The 21,716-nt window shown below is 50.2% G+C and overlaps 1 protein-coding gene across 1 annotated transcript in view; it reads right to left on the minus strand.

Moving 5' to 3' along the window:
• The window catches only part of LOC144115244 (serine/threonine-protein phosphatase 1 regulatory subunit 10-like), a 62,997-nt gene that overhangs the window by 14,939 nt on the left and 26,342 nt on the right, over positions 1 to 21,716 (minus strand). The window contains exons 4-6 of the mRNA XM_077649537.1: positions 13,323 to 13,420; positions 3,427 to 3,616; positions 1,443 to 2,778 (exon numbers count right to left, since the gene is read on the minus strand). Of these exons, the coding sequence (XP_077505663.1) occupies positions 1,443 to 2,778; positions 3,427 to 3,616; positions 13,323 to 13,420 (1,624 nt within the window). The remainder of the gene's footprint in view (positions 1 to 1,442; positions 2,779 to 3,426; positions 3,617 to 13,322; positions 13,421 to 21,716) is intronic.

Below are 21,716 nucleotides of genomic sequence, written 5' to 3' on the forward strand. Positions count from 1 at the left end.
CGGTATGCTTCCCTTGTGGCGCTTAATAGCGACAGGCTTATTGCTTGAGTCCTTATTGCTTGTGCTCGTGTAAATCACACAACTAGCGCCTGCGCCGGAGTCGTCACCTTTTGAAGCAGCAGCACATCGGGCTAAATGATCTGTTTGTTCCTGCACGGAACGTTTGGGAGCACTGCAATTGCGGCGCATGAGTGGACACGTCAAGTAGTATTTTTTGTATTTCACGGGCGCCTGCAGAGAGCGGAAAAAGCCGATACGTAGTAGATGGACAGTTAAAAAATGTTCAGTTGGACTTTTCACGGACCATTCTACAACTTTCTCATTGGACTTTTTCGCTTATCTTTGTTGCTTGCGAAGTTGCTTAATTAATCTTAACTAATTATGCAATTAAGCCCAATACAAAAATAGTGTGAGTTGCTACACACAGCAGCCAGCAACATGCATTTGATCATGTCGTCTTAGAGTGCCGCGGCATATTTTTAAACCTTGGCTAAAGTTAGCTGGGACGCCCTGTATACTACAAGGCTGCCGACTGCAGTGCAAATAGAGGGGTCCTTAAGTATGGACCCCTATACTAAAGCTCTCTGCAGTACAGGCTTTGCACTAGTAGTCCAGTTCCTTTGCATGGCTGCAGCAACCAAAGGGGACAAGCTTGTGGGAGCTGATTAGAAATCACCTTTCCAGCTCTGCACCACAAAGCTTCTCAGTCAGAGTGCCTTGTATGATGCAACAAGGGTGCACCACGTATTCTTGCAGCTACATTCCTGTGATAATGATGCTTCCTCACTAGTAGCACTTGATTAACAATACTGTGCATTGCTGGAAAAATGACTGCATTTTATTTTCTATGGGCATTCTTTACAATCCATGAAACAACTCTTGTGATTTCAGACTGCATAGGCTATACTGTGTGGCACCTTTGGTGTGAAGCACAAATATTTTGTAACAAGTGTGTGCTGGATAGGCATGCGTCCTCAAGCCCACATAGCACTCCAATACATGGGTGCTCATTGGGGGCTGAAGTCCTACACAAGTTCGTACAACTTGCTCTTAATCACTGCCGTTGATGCCGACCAATATTTTCTTTAGACTGCAGAGGTGACAGTAAACATCACTGCATACAGCAGGGCCTTAGACAGAAATCACAGCAAACGTCAATGCATGCTTGTTTGCTGCTAGCTGCCAACATGACTCATGACATCTGTGACTTGCCATAATAAATGCATTTCATCAGAACAAACATACTTTTTATACCTCAGTTCTCGCAGCCTCTACAGTCACAAAACAGAGCTGGGTGCTTTCGTCTACACCAACATCTACTGATCCAGATCTGTAGTAGTAGCGTGCCAAACCTAATACTGTGTGCAAACAAACAAACAGTGCAGCCAGACTTATTCGCAATATCAATCAATATGATACATCTCATGTCGCAGGAGACTCACCTCTTTCCGTTTCGTCGAGTTCAAAGTAATGGAATTGCTTCAGCTTGCTTTCATCTGCCCACCGCACCGACTTTTTTGTCTTTTTTCGTGTCATGGACAGTATTGAGGCAGGCTTTTCTGAGGTTGTGTCACCCTCACTGCTCTTCTCTTCGCCTTCATCTTCCTTCTTAACTGACACTTCCTTGTCATCTCCTTCTGAAGACTTGCTGCCAACTTCCTGCCCTTCACCTGTTGTCACTTCCTCATCTCCCCCTGTAGCTGTTGGAGTGGGTGGTGAATCTTCCCTCTCTGGTGATTCTATGTTGTCCCCCTCTTTGCCTTCTACCACTGTGGCCTGCTGTCCCCTCTTCCTCCGTTTCACTCTCTTTCCAATATCCTCATCTTCATCTTCTTCTTCAACCTTGACCTCTTTAGGCTTCTCACTCTCCTCTTCACCAGCAGCCTCTGTTGTCTCTAGGGTGTCCTTGTAGAACTGAAACTTTGGCGCAGCTGGTGTGGGACTGGTAGGCGAAGTGGCTGCTGCCCCCTTGGCACCTCCAGCACCTGCAGCTGTTGCAGCCCCGGAGGGCTTGCGCTTGCGTCGTACTGGTGGTGCAGATGATGGTGGGGGAGCTGCTGTAAGGGCATCCATGAACCCACCATCTTCATGAAGCACATGAACTGGCTTTGGTGCAATAAGTCGAATTCCAGGGCCTGCTGTATCACGCCCTTCAACACCCATCGACACAAGGCTTGAGGGCTTCACCCTTCGTTCAGTGTGCACAGTTGGAGCAAGCCGCTGCCGTGCACTCAAGACTGCAGTTTTATCAAAAGCTGGCCGGCTCACTTTCTTGGTGCCTGTCTTTGGTGGCGGTGGCAGGGGAGCCTCCTCCAGGCCTGTAGACCGGAATCGTGTCTTGAGGGTCTTCACTGTCTTTGGACGATCAGCAAGCTTCGGCTTCTTGGGCGTTGTCTCCTTGAGGGTTGGAGGGCTCTCTTTGTCAGAAGAGGAGGCAGTGGGAGAAGAACTGCTCTTGGAAGGGCCATGAGTGTTGCTTGTGGCATTGCTGTTGTTTTCGCTGATATGGTCATCTGCAGAACCCTTTGAGCGATCCCTCTTCCCAGCAGCAGCCTTTGTAGAATTTGTTGACGATGACTTTTTCTTTTTCTTTACTGTGGCATCTGCATCCTTGTCAGGCTTAATAGCCTCCTTGGTGTCACCCTTGATCAGCTTCATCCAGCCATTCACAACTTTCTCAGCTGTCAGACGCACATTCTCATCAGTGCTTTTCATCAGGCTCTTAATCAGCTTTGGGCTACTGTTCTCCTTGAGCCGCTCCAGAGACATGGGAAGAATCTGAGAAAGGTGGCATATAAACAAAGGAAAACTGGAAGTTTGTTCATCGCAATTACCTAGAGAAACCTAACAAATTGATATGAACAAATGTAGCAGACAAGATAACAAGTAACTACCAATATAACAACAGATAGGTTGAAAAAATTTCAACTCTCAGTGAAAACTGCTCTTGTGCAGACTCTGCAGGTAGCTAAATGCTTTAGTGGACACCATTATTTTGAAGAATATTGTCACGTGGTGGTGACGGGAACTCCGCCGGGGTCACGTAGCACCGACTGGGGTCCGGTCTTGAGGAAGGCACAGAGCAGCTCGTAAGAGAATACTTTAATAGGCTGGCTTACGCCCACTAAGGACAGCTCTGAAAACTCAGCGGCGGCGATTGCAGCGAACGTGCTCGGCGGTCGTCGACTAACAGAATGCCCGCCGCTCTTAGCCGTGCTCGATTTTAAAGGCGGCAAGGAAAGTTCCAGAACATAGTAGGCACACTTGCGCGAGGCTAGGAAAAATCGAGATAACTCTGGTCGCGTCTCACGTCCCAGAAAATTGATAATGCGGCGTGCCTACCGCGATAAGAAGATCAGACAAAAAGCAAAGCTTAAATTGACCCCACAATGTCAGAGGACAAAAGGATAGCATCAGAAGCCATACCTGGCAAAGCTCAAGCAGTTCACAGAGGAATGGCATGTTCTCAGCAGTCTTGGCTTCCTGCAACCACATGTGGATTGTGGACCAACCGTCCAGGTCCAAGAACACCTCTAAAATGTCTGGTGAAGTAGCACGCAGCACATTGCAGTAGATGCACCGGCTCACCAGCTTCCGGGAGAACTTCTTCATCAGGCTGCATGCGAATAAACCAAAAAAATCAGCCTCCAACACTTTCCCAAGGAGCAAGCCAATAGCAAAAGAAAGGCAGGTTTGCACTACTACATGCTCTTACAATCATGGTCGTCGTGGGAACCTTTAAGAGGTTCCAGGATGCATACACACAGTGCACATCATGACCACTTTCACCTTCAGTTGGCCTACAGCCAGATGCGCATTCTGCCAGAGCACCTTCCAGACTTATTGCTGCTCTGCAAAGCAAAAAACGTAGCGCTTAATTTCACTTAAGCTTTCCAATTTACAAGTGTTCAGGATGGCAAGAAATGCAAGCTACAAACTGCACCCCTTTAACAATTTTGCTGAGTAATGGGGCTCTCAGTAAGTAAACTTTCCTTGGAAATCAACAGGCTTAACGCTACCACTACAGGCGTTAAAACCAATCTTTGTACAATTTATCCTTTCTGCCATAACTTTGGACAAACATCCTGCTTGTGACAAAAACTGAAAAGCATCAACTTAAATTTATGGTTTTAAGAGCTCCTTTGTTCCAATAAAAGGTAAGCTTTCCTGGGACCAGGAGTTCCACCCACGTCACTGAAAGTATGTCACAGGGCAATAATTTCAGATCGCTGCTGCATGCTGCTGCCATGTAGGCTAAAAACTACAACAGACCTGCACTACTCTGTGGACATTTGCAAACACATTACACCCACAACAAAACCAAGCACCACATAACCGTTACTACGCTGTCTGGCAAGCTTGCAGTCTGCTTTGACCTGCTGGTGTGAAAGTTCAATTATCATCCAGTCACAGCAATGGTCCATATACAAGGCTTTTATGCTACAGCGACTTTGTCCAATTTGTTAAACATATGATCTCAGGCATCAACTGAACTGGAGAGTTTTAATATATTTTATTAGTACCAGCAAAGCACATGCCATTCAACACAAGCTTGCTAGACAGCTAAAAAGTAAGGCTTTTGCACCCCCTTATAACATGGCTGCATTTACTACAAGTAAATCATGCACACTGGCTGCTGCTTTCAAAAGAACACCGTCGTTTTTTCTTTTACTGCAAGGGATTTGACAATACACTGTGTAGCCCAATTTGCTAAATTTGATCTAGTTGTGCTGCAATAACCGTTTAAGAAATGACAGTATTGGAAGAAGAAAGGAAAAGACAACACTTTTCCAGCTTACAAACCTTTTATTTTCACTTGTATGACAGTGAGCAAACTCACAGGCACAAAGCAAGGACACATCTGATCTCAAACAGCCAAACGTGCACCAATGCATGCACGTCTCAAAGATGCAATGCATTACGAGATATCTACACAACTCAAGCATAAACAGCTTGCGCAGCATTCACACCAATCTGTTGCAAAACAGCTACATTGTTTCTGCAAAAAATTAAGCACTGCCTAAAGGTAACTGTTATAAATATGTACTTTATTAGCCGCACTAATTAGTAACAACTATTTTAGCACATCAATAAGGTTCATCAAAGTGAGCTGAAATAAAAGTAAGTGAATTTTTATTTCAACCCAGCTGGTACAAAATAACATTTATACCGGACTCCTGTCCTTAGGGCATTCACTTTAGAGGTCTTAAATTTAAACTTTCAGCATTACCACAGGTTATTACATCTCGTGCAAACCTGACTTACCACAATCATACATTAGGCACAGATGCTTCCGCATTTTTTTTCGTATTTCTGGTCTAACAGCTCTACAAGCCATGATCCTCAGAGAAAAGCTGCACAATGATTTCGACAGGCTTCTGTGATGGGAAGTTTGAAGTGTTCTGTGGTGGGAACTCGTATATTAAGAGGTTTCAAATAAAGTCCTCCCATTCTTCACTAATGTTACGCTTGAAGTCAAGATACATTTCAGTAATCATTATTTTGAAACTTATAATACAAAAACACACATCGTGCTATGCCCATGACAGCAGTACTACTACTACTGACAGGACGTCCTGTTACCCAACCCCATGACAGGGCATTTCAGAATTCAAGATTGTAGACACTTTTACTTTCACAACCAAACATGCCAAGTTTCCAGGCACTATCAGTGCAAATTACTCGCAAAAGACCAATGCTTAGTAAGAAAAATTCAGATTTGATAAAGAAACTGTCTGCCGAGGCCATAGCACTTGCTTTATTCAGCAGCTGATAACAATACAGATGGATGTGACTGGAAACACCGAGTACAAGTCTTAAAACCTAAACAACGCAGGTGCTGGCACAGGCATTTGTAGAAGTTGTGAAGTTACATCAAAAGCAATTGACCTATCTGTGTGGCATTTAAGCGAACCAATTGTGATCATGGATCGTTCTGCAATAATATAAGCAGACACCAGGAGTTAAACATTGAGTCACAAAACTTTCGTACCAACCCTCAACCATGTCACATTAGGCAAAAATTGTGCAGTCATTATTGTACTGCAATTGCATTTTATGCTACGATTTTCAAAAAGTAGCTTGTTCATTTAACTGGATAAAATAACCATCTAACTGGCCCCTAGGGCACTTTCCCATTTTCAGTTTAATTATTCATGCTAAACACACCATGCAATTACCACTGGCTACATGAAGGCGCAACACATGCCACACTCGACAAGTCAACTCTGAGTTTCCAAGACAGGACACATAACCTGTTAATATATCGAATACTTTCTATGAAGAAGCGTACCTGCATAGCTTTCCTTGTGTCCAACATACTATAAAAGGTTTCAGAGTCTTTTTAAGACAAAAGAAGTAGGCTGGTTGAAATGTTTAGAAAGTAATGCAAATCTGAAATGCCCACACTGAAAGTAAGGAGATTAACCTTTGCAAGATCCCTTTGTAGTTCCACTTGCTTCAGCTCGATTCTATTTTTTCAAAAACCAGAGCACTGCTGCACTGGAAACAAGGATATACCATGCACTGCATCTAGAAACACATACACCTGCTGCAAAAAGCACAAAGGCCACGACGCTTGCCTGTCTAAATGTCAATCTGCTCTACAGTGAGGCATGTCTGTTCCGAAAAGACGCGTGTGGCCGGAGAGCCCTTTTTCCTTTTTCCCTCGATTATGCTGTGAAACGCCACAGGTGTCGTACTAAATCACCAGGCAACTGTTATGGGAGTGCGCACGCGCAATCAATGGCCTGCACACTTTCGGGTACGACTGTACAGCCCTACCCAGATGAAGTGCATGACTAAGTTTAGATGTTTGCAGCCCCGTCTGCGATTATGCAGTCGTTATCGGCGACTGAGGCAGATGCGCTGCTAGTGTGGGGTTTCTATGATGAAATTGAATTTGTCGCTAACAACACGCAGTTTAGTTACTAATGCAATGTGCCCCCAGTTTTGGAAACAAAAAAAAAATTCCTTGCCGCTCAAAGAGGCGGCTAGACATATAGGGATGTACAGTGCAGTTTGTGCACAGCAACCCCTCTGTTTGTAGCTGCATGTCCTCAAGCTTAACCATTTAACGCAACAGCATTAAGGAGCTTGTGTCACAGAAAGGCCAGTGTCTTGGCCATGAAAAAAAAACCTCTCCTCCTCCCCATAAGCGAAAAATCCCTCCTCCTCCTCGCAATGTGCGCCACTGCCCCAAAAGATAGCGCGCGACTGCAGCGCAACGAAAGGAAGGGACGCCTGCCACGTATTTCAGTGGACAACCCGGACCCCGCCGCAAGGGAAGGAAAATTAATTTTAAGGAAAGGAAGTGACGCGTCTGGCATATCTCTCGTTCGGGCGCAGTGGGCGGGCACGCAGGAATCACGCGGTGAGCGGCGAAAAGCGCAGCGCACAGCCAAAGCGCGTTCACCACGAAGCTTGCGGCTTGCTGCCCGTTCGTTCGGCGCGGGAGCTATGCTGGCGTTCGCAGCATCGGGTTTGTCGAGAACGGTGTGCCGACGAAATACGACTGCAACTTGAGTCCCGCGCGTTTCGGCAAGGCGCCTGGCAGCGCTTCTACGTGGTTTGCCGCTCCGCGCGTCCGTTTCACCGTGCTTATTAACAGCGATTTGTTTAACGGGTAAGGCGTCGCGCCGAACGGGCGATGGCGTTCCGTGGACTCCCGCAGTGCTGCAACACGCTATCGCGTTCCACTCTTAAAGGCGAAGCTTAAGCGTCCTCCAATTTTTCATCGCGATTTCAGAGCTCCGAAAGCTTTTGTACACTACCTGATGCTAGTCTCCTTTAGTACCATAACCAAATCTGCGAGAGTTCACTGCGCTTCCAGATACTTTCACTGCACGCAAAGCCAAAACAAGTCTTCGATCCCGTTCGTTCTCAAATTGAGGTTAGACGTCCTCGGCGCCCGCTTCCTTGAGGCCAGCCGAGTGGCCAACGGCACGAACGCAGGCCGTTGCACAAACCACCTGCAACCCTGAAGCGAGAACGCGTTTAGCAAGAAGCGGCGCATCCGCCGTACAGGCAAGAAGCGAGCGCGCCGACGCGCGCACCGCTCGCCGCGACCGGCTGCCGGCAGATGCGTCACGCCAGTCCCCCTCCCTCTCGCCAAGGAGACCGTTGCTAAGCGACACAACCCATTGCCGCAACTCGCCAGAGCGAATCGATCCTACTGCCAGCGGCCACCATCCTTCCTACTACACTGCTTAGACTCGACCAATAGAGGCGCTGTTGCTATGGCGACTCGCTACCGTCTCGCCCAATGGCCCCCTCCCTCCCTTTGGCTCCGACTAACACTACAACACGCTACAGCGAACACCGAAGATATTTCCCATTATCGCCAACGGAGAGATTGTTTCCCGCAAACGAGTGCTGGCATCCATGGACGTTTCCCGCTAGCAGGAAACAACTTCGCAGATAACATATCTAAGTAAATTCAGCGCAAAAAAAAAAAAAGAGCTCTACAGTTACCATCTGGCGACCGAGAAATTCTACTCTCATCACCCCAATAAAAAAAAAAATGGAAGTGGGGGGGTGGGGGGGAGAGGGTTGAGGAAACGAAGGCGCAGTAACAGAGTCAATTCTCGGCAGGCACCGCAACCGCGCAGCGAGGGAAGAGTTGAGAAAGGTGCCGCAGTGGAGGGATCCGTTGTACAAGGGCGCCTTTTAATTTTCGCTTCAATCGAAACGCGGCCACCCGGCGGGTGCGCGCCGAACACCGGAGGCGTTCGTACAACCGCCCCCACATAGTCCCTATGCTTTTAGTACAATCGCTACGTATCCCTGCCACACCCGCGGATCGTTGGCAAGAAAGGCTTTATTTGGAAGAGCTTTCACATTAAGCACCTGCAGTAACTCGCCGTGGCCACCAGAGCCTCGCAGTGACCGAAGGATATGAGAGAGAGTCGAAGAGAAAGTGCCGCAGTGGAGAGCTCCGAATTCTTTAACGCGCAGTGTGCCTTCATCGAAGCGTGGCCGGGATTTGATCCCGCGACCTCATCCTCGGCAGCCAACGCAAGGGCAAATACTGTACACCAACTACAACCTAGCATTTCCGCAACGATGCTTAATTGACTTTCCCGTTTACAATTAACGAATTGTCAACTAAACGCGCGACGCGATCTTAGCGTGCGTTGTTTGCACAACTAAGCTCAATCTATTGTTACGCTCAGTCCATACTGAACCAACCTTGCACTATATTAACGGAGTTTTGTGGAGATAGCTGCACGAATGATGCTTCAGCAGCCACAGACTTCGGTACAGTGGAGACCATAGAGGTCGCTAAATGCGTTGATACGCGTTGCCCACGAGACTCAATACTACGCAAGAAGAGGGGGGGGGGGGGGTGCAGGCGAAGGAAAAGGCGCCGGAACATGCCGCGCTTAGAGGTCAGTAGCAGGGCAGCCTAAATTCTCGGCACTTTTACGTACAGCGCCATCTCTAGGTAGTCTGCGTAACACTGGTACAGCACCGGCTCATTGCACCAGTGTCCGGTCGCTGTAGAAGCCCCAATTCTTCTTGCCGTGAGCGCAAGGTTGCGCAAGCCCCGCTGCGTCGTTTTCTGGCGCAGCCTTCGGAAGTTGTCGCCGCATGGGCTCGAACGATGCTTGGGTCCGGGTTCTAATATTAGATTCTGGAATAAATGCACTCCGAGAAGAGACGAACTGCCTTATCTCGTTACAGAACGTACACCTCCGAGGAGGTACGGTAGAGTCGTGTAGAGGAATACTAGCAGTGCTGCAGTGGTCCTACAAGCGTGCACATTGAGTTGCGCTAAACGTGGGCGACCGGAAGAATCGTTCCGAGAGTGGGACCTGTGCTTCTTTACAAAAGCGCAATGTTCAGCGAAGTACAGTCTCGGCATAGCGCCTGAGGCCCGTATTACTACAAGCGTGGAACAGCGGATCGGCCAATCTGCGTCACCTTGTGGCCCGCGACTTTAAAACTTAGCTGCACAAATGCGAAACCCCATTACGGTCGTCAAAAATGTTTTACTGCTGGCAGTAAATACTGCTGCCTTGCGTGTCGTCCAACGCTCTCGCAAAGACCATCAGATTGTGATCTGCAAAGACGAGAGTTTTGCACGCACCACTGCTTGAAACAAGCGCAATATCCAAACAGAAATGAATGCTTGAACGGGTTTTCAAACCAGTCAGCAACTGTGTCCAATACACCCGCTGACGCAGATTGAGCGCAACTGACCCTGGCTACTACGCACGGTAGCGCCTGCTCGAATAGGCGCTCAGACGCATGAACTGTCAGCCCCAGTACCGTGCACATCGATCGGCGAGCCAATTTTCCCTGCCGATGACGCATGCAATGTGACCCTACTTTGTGTATGCGATGAAAAGTGATTCAGCGTTACTTTATTGAAAAAGCATTCGATGAACCAATGCGTCCCTCCTGCATGCCTTTCACGATACGCACGTCACGTTAAAGTTATTCCCTACCCTTCTGGCACTCTTGCTAGGCCCCAGAGTGGCAAGCGAAGCTAGAATGCGCGCGATGAGGATTACATGTCCGATAATGAGCAAACTGACCACCTACGACGAAAAAAGAGCCATGCAATAACCGCTGCATAACTCAGACTTGACCAACTGCAAAAAAAAAAAAAAAAATCCCACGCCAGAACTAGAACTGCTTCAGAAAATGCCGTCATGCAGCTTATGAATCTTCGGAGGATCCGTTCTGCAAACATACGCCTGCGCCGAGACTTACAAACGCCCGGTGCACTGGTCTGTACGCCGTTCGGTTGCCATTTTAAGCAACTGGTTCCAAGCAAGCACAGTTTCAAATTAGCTTTGTCGACGAGTGATCAGCACATCGTGCCGATGAAAGCTCAGAACGAAAACGTGGAGCACCCATTGGGATCTTTGCCTACTCCCCGGCCCTGCAAGTTTGCTCATGTTCAGATGCAATGCGGATAAGCTCGGAGCAAGCAATTGTTCATAATGTATACCCACACTGCTTGAAAAACGCTACTGATGGCACACGACATATTCACGACGAGGCGTGTGCGCGTGGCAATAGCCGCGTGTTCAAGCAGCGCGGTTGTTCACTACGTAAGCCACATGCTTACGTCGTTGGCAGGCAATTGCATTTCGCCTAACGTGAACCAGTGTCCCACTTCTTGGCAAGCTTTGTGTCTCACTCTAGGGCGCTTTCACAGCCGAAGTACGCAAGCGCCACACAGGATGCTGCCGCAAAGCTTAGCGTCACACACGACTGTGAATGTGCTCCAGAAACTGCAGCGTTAAGAACTAGAGCCACAGCTGAGTACACACGCGGCCAGTTAGTGCCTCAGAGGTGACTGCGTCTATATAAGCTCATGTGGAATGCAGCGAATCCAATCTAACTAAAATACTGCTTTGAACAAGTAGGGTATACCTTAGCGTGGCAAAGCAGTTGTACGTGAGTAGATCCTGGTTACCGCGCATGATCAGAGTAGCACGATAACGCAGGATATTCTACGCTTTGCAACGTGCCTCGCTCTAGGCTTCGACCAATATAGGGACCAATAGCACACGAGATGTCCTGGCACCGTTTCAAAAGAAATCAGTCCTCTGAATCGTTGCAGTTTTTTTTTTCTTCAGGCGGTGCTTCAAACTTTTTGAATTCCTGCAAAAGTGTCGAATGACAAACGAGTGTGCACGAATTCATCGGCACCGAAAGCAAAATAGCGCACAGGCATGTACCCAGGGAAGGAAGGAGCTGCCCGAGAAACACGGGACCGGTCAGACTAACGTTAGCCCCAGGCCCCGGGGTAAAATTTCCGGCTACGTGCCTGGCCGCTCATGTTCCTTTCAGCCAGATGCTCTAGAGGCCACACAGCTAAGCGAGTCAGTACTCGTTGGATGCAGGAATTGCAACATGTAGGACTCGATGATATGGGCGTACGTGTACAAAGCTGCACATGTCACAGCAGAGTGCTAACGGCCTCTCCTGCGGCGTCCAGCAAACCACTTGCTTAGTGCAGTAGCTCGCATGCAGTATTGGGTGACGTCGCCAAAGACATTAATGTACGTGGAAGGCTAGTTAAAGCCGTGTTGCCTTCAAGGGCGGCGGTCAAAGCAGAGCATGTCACCCACCAAGCTGTTCCCATTCCCAGGACTCCGCTTTCATTTGCCACCATATCCGATGGCTACAGACGCTGGGAGCACCGTAGCTGCGGTGTAGACTGCTTCCAAAGAAACAGCCCAAAATGCCATCAACGTTCATTTATTGTGCACCAGTAAAAAGTACAGATTTTTTTTTCCATTACAAGAACCAAGCATGCAGTACACAACAAATATGCCCCCGGAGGCCAATGAGCTCAGCACCTGTGGACATGCACTACATTTGGTACAGCCCCCTGGGCTCCTTACCGGCTTCATTGCTCAAGCAGCTTACAGCTGCCACCGAGTCAACGGTGTTTAAAGAAATGCAAGAGATTGCTGTTTCACTACTTTCAAGGGCTTCTTGATATCAGCGCTATATCAGCAGATTAGGCGGGCACATAGCCTCGCTACAGCCGATACCCCGAGAAACTCCAGCTTCCACTTACCTGTACGATCTTCACAGTGACATGCTTCAGCTTCTCAGACGAGGAATAACGGAGTTGCTGCCAAAGCATGAGGACTCCGTACAAACCTCCCCCACCGTCTTCACGCTTCGGACAGGGGGAGGTTGGCCGGCTAAGACGAGAGAGGAACCGTCTCTTCGGCCCTGATCGTTTCGCAAATGAACGGTCGAGAGCGGTTATAAGCTGAAAGCCTACGCACACGTCCCACCCGAGTCCCGGCCCACCGAACGCTTCAGGGTAACAACAAGCGCACCACACAGTCGTCCAGTCCCGCGAGACGCGCACCGCCCCACCATGGCGGCGCCGAGGCGGGGGACGATGCATCCTGTGCGGCCCGAGCGCGGGCCCCAAGCAGCGTGTGCGCGCAGTGTCCTTACTCTTGGCTCGCCCGCTACACACGCTGTCGCCAGCCGATGTGCCAGTTGCCGACGGCCTCCAGCAGGGTGTCCAGCAGGGGGTCGCTAACGCTTACACAGAGAGGCATTAGAGATAAGGGGGGGGGGAGGAGGGGGTAAGGGTGAGGTACACAGAGGCGCCAGTCCGGCGGGACAGGCGCCACTTTCCTCCAGGGCCGGAGAGCGAGCTGGGCCCGCCCTGTCCTGGAAAAACAAGATCCGCGTTTCACAGATGCAACAGCAGCAAAATCTCGGCCCATGGTAAACCACCCACAAACCAAAGACCCAAAAAGAGCAGCCAGTTGTGCAGTCATTACTAAGGAGCAGCAGCCAGCGAGGATGCCAGCGTAAGCGAAGGTCCTCACCTAGACAACCTGGACACCTCGTCCGAACTGCGGATGCCCCCCTCAGGTGACAGCAGAGGAGACAGGGCCTTCAGCAGCTGCAGCGGATCGATGGGAGCCTGGAAACAAAGCACGACCTTTGCAATAACCTTCTGTCAAGCAGTCTGCGACATATGAATACTTGGTAATCCTATCACCGGCTTCCGAGACTCGCAAACCACATCGAATCGAAGCATTGGCGCCGCTGCCATACAGCACAGTCGACAGCCACTGAGAGGGTCCGCAATTTCGCAAAAAACTGCCATCACTACTGATGGTATTGTAAATATGAAAATCAGACCGCAAATACAAAAACCGCTAACAAGACTTTTTAAACGTAATTATACTTGCATTTCAAATGAACTACATGTTTTCACGTTGTTGCTTGCCCCGCAGTTTACACCAGTTAAAAAACCCCAAATCAAAACTCTAGCACATCCTGCGGCCAGTTTTTGGAGGTTAGCAGCAGATGGTGGCGCCGCCAATAACTAATAAGATATCGGCGAAGACGCACCATGTTTTCTTTTCCGTGTGTTAAGCAGTCCTAAGCAGCCCATTTTGACTGCAGCGCGCGAAGCGACAGTTTAAAAACTTAGAGGGAAAAGCTGCGCGACCGCTTCGTATTTGGCTTGGCTAGTGTTAGCCTTAAAATGAATTCTACCACGGAATCATGGCACCGCAGCAACCCGGTGGCTAGATGCAGCCAACGATGCCCTCTACAGTGTGCAGATTCAATTCCTTCAATAATGCGCTTTTTTCACTCCTACACATTCAGCGTAAGGTAATGTTTGTTACTGGGCTCGTATGAAATTAGCAATGCACTTTATGCCATAAGACCAAGTATCGTTCAGATTTGCCTTGAGAAGAGTATAATCGTTGTGACTGAGCCCATGTTTTCGACACAACACTACCCACGAACCCACATCTTCCTGGCATTCCAGCAGTGGATTAAGTTGCGCTTAGCCACTTTTGCCTCCAGGTATGTACCAGAAACTCTATGGCGACAATCCGATAATCTTCCGAGTGACTTGTGCGGAATTCCGATACTGGTACGAACATAAAGCTCTGGGTTGCACTGGTGGATTTTCAACAGATTCTAGCAACAATAAGGCCCGCACACCTCATTTTGAACGCAGAAAGAAATGCACTGTGTAAATAGCAGCAACCCCCTCGACCGTTCCCCTCCAAGGGTTGCCCGCAAATCCACTACTGGCACCAAGCAATCAGTACACGCAGCCATACGTGTACCGGACAAAAATGGACACGACTGTTACCATTGGTTAACGCGAAATTCAGCGACAGCTGTTAAAGGGACTATGCAATGAATTAAAAGTCGCTTGTAAATGTTTTCAATGCTTAGAAATGATGCTAAGAAGCATTTGCACTAAGTATGAGCCTTCGGAACTGAGCCGGCAATTTATTATGAATTTTTAAAAACCGTGTTTTTTTTTTTCAAAATTCGCGGGCGATTGGTGTTCTCGTAGTAACGGATTTTTCAACTAAAATCGTGAAAATATACGTCACTAGTTCCGTGACGTCGGCAGGCCATCACACGCTGTCATTCGCTGGAGCCACGACGTCACGGCCACACTTCCGGTAGCCGTGAAGTCGTCAGCTCGTGCCGCCGCGCGAGCCAAGTCATTGCCTTCGCGCATATGGTTTCAATTTGCCTCTGGCGCCTCTTTCTGTCGGGACTTCCGCAGCCACCCGCAGTGTCTTTTTCGTCTGCAACAACAGACGACAAGCAAAATAATCCGACGCGTGCTGCAATCCAGAAATGCGAAGAGAGACCGCGGAGACGCTGCCGATGCTGCGCTGGGTGCGGCAACCGAAGTTTCAAACCGAACGTCAGCGGATGACGTGTTCATAGGCGGGGCCCAGTCCCAGACCTGTTTTTTTTTTTTTCTAGTGCCTAGCTTACACGAGTTGAGGGGGGAGAGGAGGAGCGTAATTTTTAATCATCTATTTCTTCGTTGTTACTGATGCTAGCTCAAATTCTTGCACTGAGGTGACGAGTGATCGAATGCCAATCTCTCGTCTGCTTTATGTAACCTCAATTAATTTATAGCATAGTCCCTTTAAGGTATTTATACTTCACGATATGTTGTGATAGAGCGACCTCACATCTGTATAGCTCCAGGGCGCGCTTTCTAGTTTTCCACACGGTCGTTTTCCAAAAGTCCAGGTCTCCTCTCCAATCTGCCGTACTGGAAGTGCAGCGGCGCCGATGATCCTCTAATCGGGCGGCGCGTTTCGCAGCTGCTGCCGCAGACAGACCGTGCTACATTCCTCCCCTCTCGCCACACCCTTGCTCCTCCTTGCACGGTAACCACCTTCCGGCAGGTAACCGTCCTCTTGCTACGCCTCCCTATGCTCTCGTCGTAAAGCCTCCTTCCACGGCAACCCTCCTGGCGCTTCCAGGGTAAGAACCGTCCGGGTAGTTTGCGCCTTGTTACCCTCTAGCCATAACCTCCTCCCCCTAAGTGGTAACCGTCCTCCGGTGGGGTATTCCTCCGCCTTCCATGGTAACCATCCTTCAGATGGTTCCTGTGATAACCGCCAACCGGTTACACATTTCTCCGCTCCCGTCATACCATCCTCCTTGCACGGTTACCACCTTCCAGGCGGTAACCGTCCTCTTGCTACGCCTCCCTATGCTCTCGTCGTAAAGCCTCCTTCCACGGTAACCCTCCTGGCGCTTCCAGGGTAAGAACCGTCCGGGTAGTTTCTGTAGCAACCACCAACCGGTTGCGCCTTGTTACGCTCTAGCCATAACCTCCTCCCCCTAAGGGGTAACCGCCCTCCGGTGGAGTATTCCTCCGCCTTCCATGGTAACCATCCTTCAGATAGTTCCTGTGATAACCGCCAAACCGGTTACACATTTCTCCGCTCCCGTCATACCATCCTCCTTGCACGGTTACCACCTTCCAGGAGGTGACCGTCCTCTTGCTACGCCTCCCTATGCTCTCGTCGTAAAGCCTCCTTCCACGGTAACCCTCCTGGCGCTTCCAGGGTAAGAACCGCCCGGGTAGTTTCTGTAGCAACCACCAACCGGTTGCGCCTTGTTACGGTCTAGCCATAACCTCCTCCCCCTAAGGGGTAACCGCCCTCCGGTGGAGTATTCCTCCGCCTTCCATGGTAACCATCCTTCAGATGGTTCCTGTGATAACCGCCAACCGGTTACACATTTCTCCGCTCCCGTCATACCATCCTCCTTGCACGGTTACCACCTTCCAGGCGGTAACCGTCCTCTTGCTACGCCTCCCTATGCTCTCGTCGTAAAGCCTCCTTCCACGGTAACCCTCCTGGCGCTTCCAGGGTAAGAACCGTCCGGGTAGTTTCTGTAGCAACCACCAACCGGTTGCGCCTTGTTACGGTCTAGCCATAACCTCCTCCCCCTAAGGGGTAACCGCCCTCCGGTGGAGTATTCCTCCGCCTTCCATGGTAACCATCCTTCAGATAGTTCCTGTGATAACCGCCAAACCGGTTACACATTTCTCCGCTCCCGTCATACCATCCTCCTTGCACGGTTACCACCTTCCAGGAGGTGACCGTCCTCTTGCTACGCCTCCCTATGCTCTCGTCGTAAAGCCTCCTTCCACGGTAACCCTCCTGGCGCTTCCAGGGTAAGAACCGCCCGGGTAGTTTCTGTAGCAACCACCAACCGGTTGCGCCTTGTTACGGTCTAGCCATAACCTCCCCCCCCTAAGGGGTAACCGCCCTCCGGTGGAGTATTCCTCCGCCTTCCATGGTAACCATCCTTCAGATGGTTCCTGTGATAACCGCCAACCGGTTACACATTTCTCCGCTCCCGTCATACCATGCTCCTTGCACGGTTACCACCTTCCAGGCGGTAACCGTCCTCTTGCTACACCTCCTATGCTCTCGTCGTAAAGCCTCCTTCCAAGGTAACCCCCCTGGTGCTTCCAGGGTAAGTACCATCTGGGTGGTTTCTGTAGCAACCACCAACCGGTTGCGCCTTGTTACGCTCTGGCCATAACCTCCTCCCCCTAAGGGGTAACCGCCCTCCGGTGGAGTATCCCTCCGCCTTCCATGGTAAACATCCTTCAGATGGTTCCTGTGATAACCGCCAAACCGGTTACACATTTCTCCGCTCTCGTCATACCATCCTCCTCGCACGGTAACCACCTTCCGGGCGGTAACCGTCCTCTTGCTACGCCTCCCTATGCTCTCGTCGTAAAGCCTCCTTCCACGGTAACCCTCCTGGTGCTTCCAGGGTAAGTAGCGTCCGGGTGGTTTCTGTAGCAATCATCGACCGGTTGCGCCTTGTTACGGTCTAGCCATAACCTCCTCCCCCTAAGGGGTAACCGCCCTCCGGGGGGATTCCTCCGCCTTCCATGGTAACCATCCTTCAGATGGTTCCTGTGATAACCGCCAACCGGTTACACATTTCTCCGCTCTCGTCATACCATCCTCCTTGAACGGTTACCACCCTCGGAGTGGTTCCCATAACAACGCACCCACCGGTTACGCCGGTGACGACAGACTACTACGAGGCGAAACCCAGGAACGGGCGCTTAACAGCTGTCGCCGTAAAAAAAAACACAGTGACGAATGCCGCCCTTCCCTTCCCGGCTGAAGCATGCGCAGTCAACCAGGTGTCGCCACGCGCTGTCAGACGCTTACAATGAAATACTCATGCCGCGATATGTATGCGCAGCGGCACAAGACAGACAAAAAATCTCAAGGTATTAGATCGGAGTGCCCACGGCAGCACTTCGCACTCTCAGCGGCGTTTCGTTACCTGCGAAATACACTGCAATTTTCCAACTTTGTTTAGCCGTTGGGTGCACACGTAGCACGGATGCGCACCAAGGTGGCCGTAAGGATTATAGCGGAATCCTAAGCAGTGCCAATGTGCGCGGTCTTTGAGGAAAGAAAGGTTTATTCGCGCACGACAATGCCATGACCTGGCGCAGGCTGCGCGCATTTTCCAATCTGCACAAGCCCTGCATTTACGTGCTCCTTGGCCATCACTGCATGGCGCTGATAACAATAAATCAAATTCTGCGAGTTTTTAAAAATGCTGTTTCCAAATCAAAAACAGTACCGCAGGGCAAAAGCAACTCGCCAAGGCCCCGTTACCGCAGACGAGCTGGTATGGTATCCACTGCGAATTATGTCAAACCGGAGTGACGGCTAAGTACGCGCAAAGGGTTGTTGCACGAAGACGGCATAGCGCCTCCACTAATGTTGAATTCCAATGTCAGATCGGGTTCAGACGTCGATCCCGGATCGCTCCGTGGAGCAACGATATTAGACAGTTTTAGTTGACCGGAGCGACGGTCCCGTTCCGCTCACGGTAGCACGGTAAGCGGTAGCGGAGCGCTGAGACCGAAATCGCTTTTAGTTGCGCGTGAAACGAATTTCCCTTAGCGGAGGAGACTCGTAGCGCCCTCTGTGCAACTCAACTGGAAGCACTACATTTGATAAACTATATAGTGTCATTATTTCTTGTTATACTGTAAAACATACTCTATATTGTACCATTTTATATGCAGCTGAAAATAATTCAGGCAGCAGAAATGTTTTTTCACATATATTGATGCACTTCGACAGGTCAGGTCTTCTCGATATCCAAAGCAAGCCAACAGCACCCCTAGCCAAGATTGCACAAGTTTTTCCCGATGTTGATTTCACGAGCCACCGTACACATGCACGTACATATTCTACATTTGCTACATCTACAAAGACGATGTCAAAGCCGAATTAGCACCGCTGGCGGAAGTAGACGACGATGAACTCTGCGTGCTTGCCTAGCTGGGGCAGCCATCTTGCTCCGCTGCCGGGGAACGTCTCGCTAGGCTCGCTCCGCTAGGGTCGTCAGCGAGCGGAACGGGAGGTGCGCTCCGGTAGCCCGCTTAGGGCCGTTGTACGATCGTTTCGGAGCGCCTTCCGCCTCGTCCGGTTCGGGAGCGGAGCTGGCGGATCCGCCTCGTTCGGCGAACGGATGGAAAGTTGGTGAACTTCAACTTTCTGGCGGACGAGCGCATCCGGCCGGGGACCGGATTGCAGCTATTGGCTGCTTTTCCCGTGACGTCAGTGACGTCCGAGCCCCTCCTCCCTCCGCCTCGGTTCTGCTATGCCCCGGCCTGCCGGGGCAAGATGGCCATCCGTCGACTGAACTGGGGAGCGCGGCCTGGGCAGTGGCAGCGATGTCGCGAAGCATATTATATTGTACACATCTTGATATTACCAGTGTTCAGAGCGACTGCAAACTTCGCCGCGTTCAGCAGTGGCGAGCGATAGTTCCACTAGTTGAATTGTGTAATCATCTACGTTGACGGAGTTGACAGAGCGCCTCTTCAAACCGATGCAAACCTGTGCAGTGGCGGTGTCACGAAGTGTTTATTTCGAGCTGTTTTTGGTTTTTGCATGCGTTTGTAATTCCTGCTGCGGCTCTGCAAACCGACGCAAGACCTGTGCAATGGCGGTGTCACGAAGTGTTTATTTCGAGCTGTTTGTGGTTGTGGCAAGCGTTTTGAATTTCTGCTGCGAGTTATTTTCCTGTGCGTGCGCAAGTTTCACAGAATAGCGACAAGTGTCCGCGTAGTGAAAGTGATTATGGTCGGTGCGAGTGCTTTCCCGTCAAATCAGCGATATGTTCATCTGCGAAAAACTCGCGACGCCCGCCGTTTTCCGAATGTTGAAATGAACTTGGAGCTGTGCAGCTGGTCGCTTCCGTTGCGATGGCTGCAGTGATCGTGACCGAGGCGAGCCCACGACGTTGTTTCTGCTACATAGCAAACTGCTGCGTGTGCGACTTGACACGATCTTGGCTGCACGGCCGTCGCAGTGTTTTCTGCTGCGACAACAGCAGCGTCGCCAGTCTTGTGCGTCTTGGTGCACGATACAGTGGTACGTTTTATGATCATGGGTGCGCAGGTTGAGACAGTGTGCCAGCGGCATTATGTAGCCTGTGTGAAAAAAATCGGTGCGCAGTGCAAATGTCAGTTCGGGGGCACCGTCATTTTGTATGTGTGTGTGTGTGTGTGCCACACGTCAAACAAAGGTACCAAAGTGAATTAAGCTGTCTCTATGCTTTTGTTGGAGGCCTGTTTGCCAACATGATTTTGTCAGTGCCGAGCAGTTGTTGAGCAGCAGCGCTTAATGCTATCAGCTGCATTAGTTTATTTGATGAGGCATTATCGAAGCCTTCAAGAGATGTAATCCATGCACATTTGCATGTTCATATGCTGCCTTCATTTGTTTGTGACTGCCTATGAACACGATTATTTGCCTGCAGGGTGATGATAACCCTGGTTGGCCTGCAAGAACTTGTGTCGGCAATGTAGTATGTTCCGGGATTTTCTTAGCCCTCCTCGCATTTTCCACGAGCAGAAATTTATTTGCTCATCAGTAAATTCATAATTGAACATTCCTCACTTATATAAGTTGCCTGCAACACTTATCCGATCCCATCTGTTTCATGGTCATGACAGCACTATTCCTGCACATGTTATCAAACAACAGTTACAAGGCTTTTTTAATGCCTTGAAATGTGCTATGCACTGTTGCGTGGCGGTTGGCTTTGCAATACCAGTCTGCACTCATTCCTGCGAGCCCTGCAGTATTGACGCAACTCTGGATCAGTTGAGGCTGACACCAGATATAAATTGAACCCATTTCTTTTGTGCTTGGATCGGCTGAAATGGTTGTGGTCATTAGCATTCACAGATTCTCCACTTTGCACTGGAACAAAGTTCTGTTTCTGCCTAACGTGCATGCCTGAAACCAGAGCATTGCATTTTTCGTCTCGTAGTGCGCAAAATCTCTACACAAGGGTCGCTGACGAGAGCCGCCGACAAAAGCAGGAACTTCAACACGCACACCATGGCGATGCCGAAGCGCAGCCTACTAGGCCTAGGTGCAGGTCGCCGAGGAACGGAAAAAAGTACCACGTGGCCACGAAAAGAGGTTATTATTTGGGGGGGGGGGGGGGCGCTCGTACGGGAAGTAGGTAGGGAGGGGGGGGGGGAGCGCAGTGTGCAGGGATATCGGGGTTTGGAGAGGGGGGGCGGGAAAGGAGGCAAGGGAGAAGGTAGTCGGGCGCATACCGATCTGCCCCTTGGGATGCGGGAGCCCGTTTCGGCGCGTGGAGCGATGCTGGCGGTGCGCTCGCGCCGGCTAGGTTGCCACCAGCCGGAGAAGGCTATTGGACAGACGGATATGCCCGGCGCGCCAATCGGCATGCTGGGACCATCCGCCTCGCTCGCAAGCGCCAAAGTGATCGTACAACACCTTTCCGCCTCACGTCCGCCTGGCGGCCGAAAACTGGCGGACCGCTCCCGAACCGGACGAGGCGGAAGGCGCTCCGAAACGATCGTACAACGGCCGTACGATCGTTTCGGAGCG

This window comes from Amblyomma americanum, chromosome 1 (assembly GCF_052857255.1).
Source record: "Amblyomma americanum isolate KBUSLIRL-KWMA chromosome 1, ASM5285725v1, whole genome shotgun sequence".
In the NCBI taxonomy this organism is placed as follows: Eukaryota; Metazoa; Arthropoda; class Arachnida; order Ixodida; family Ixodidae; genus Amblyomma; species Amblyomma americanum.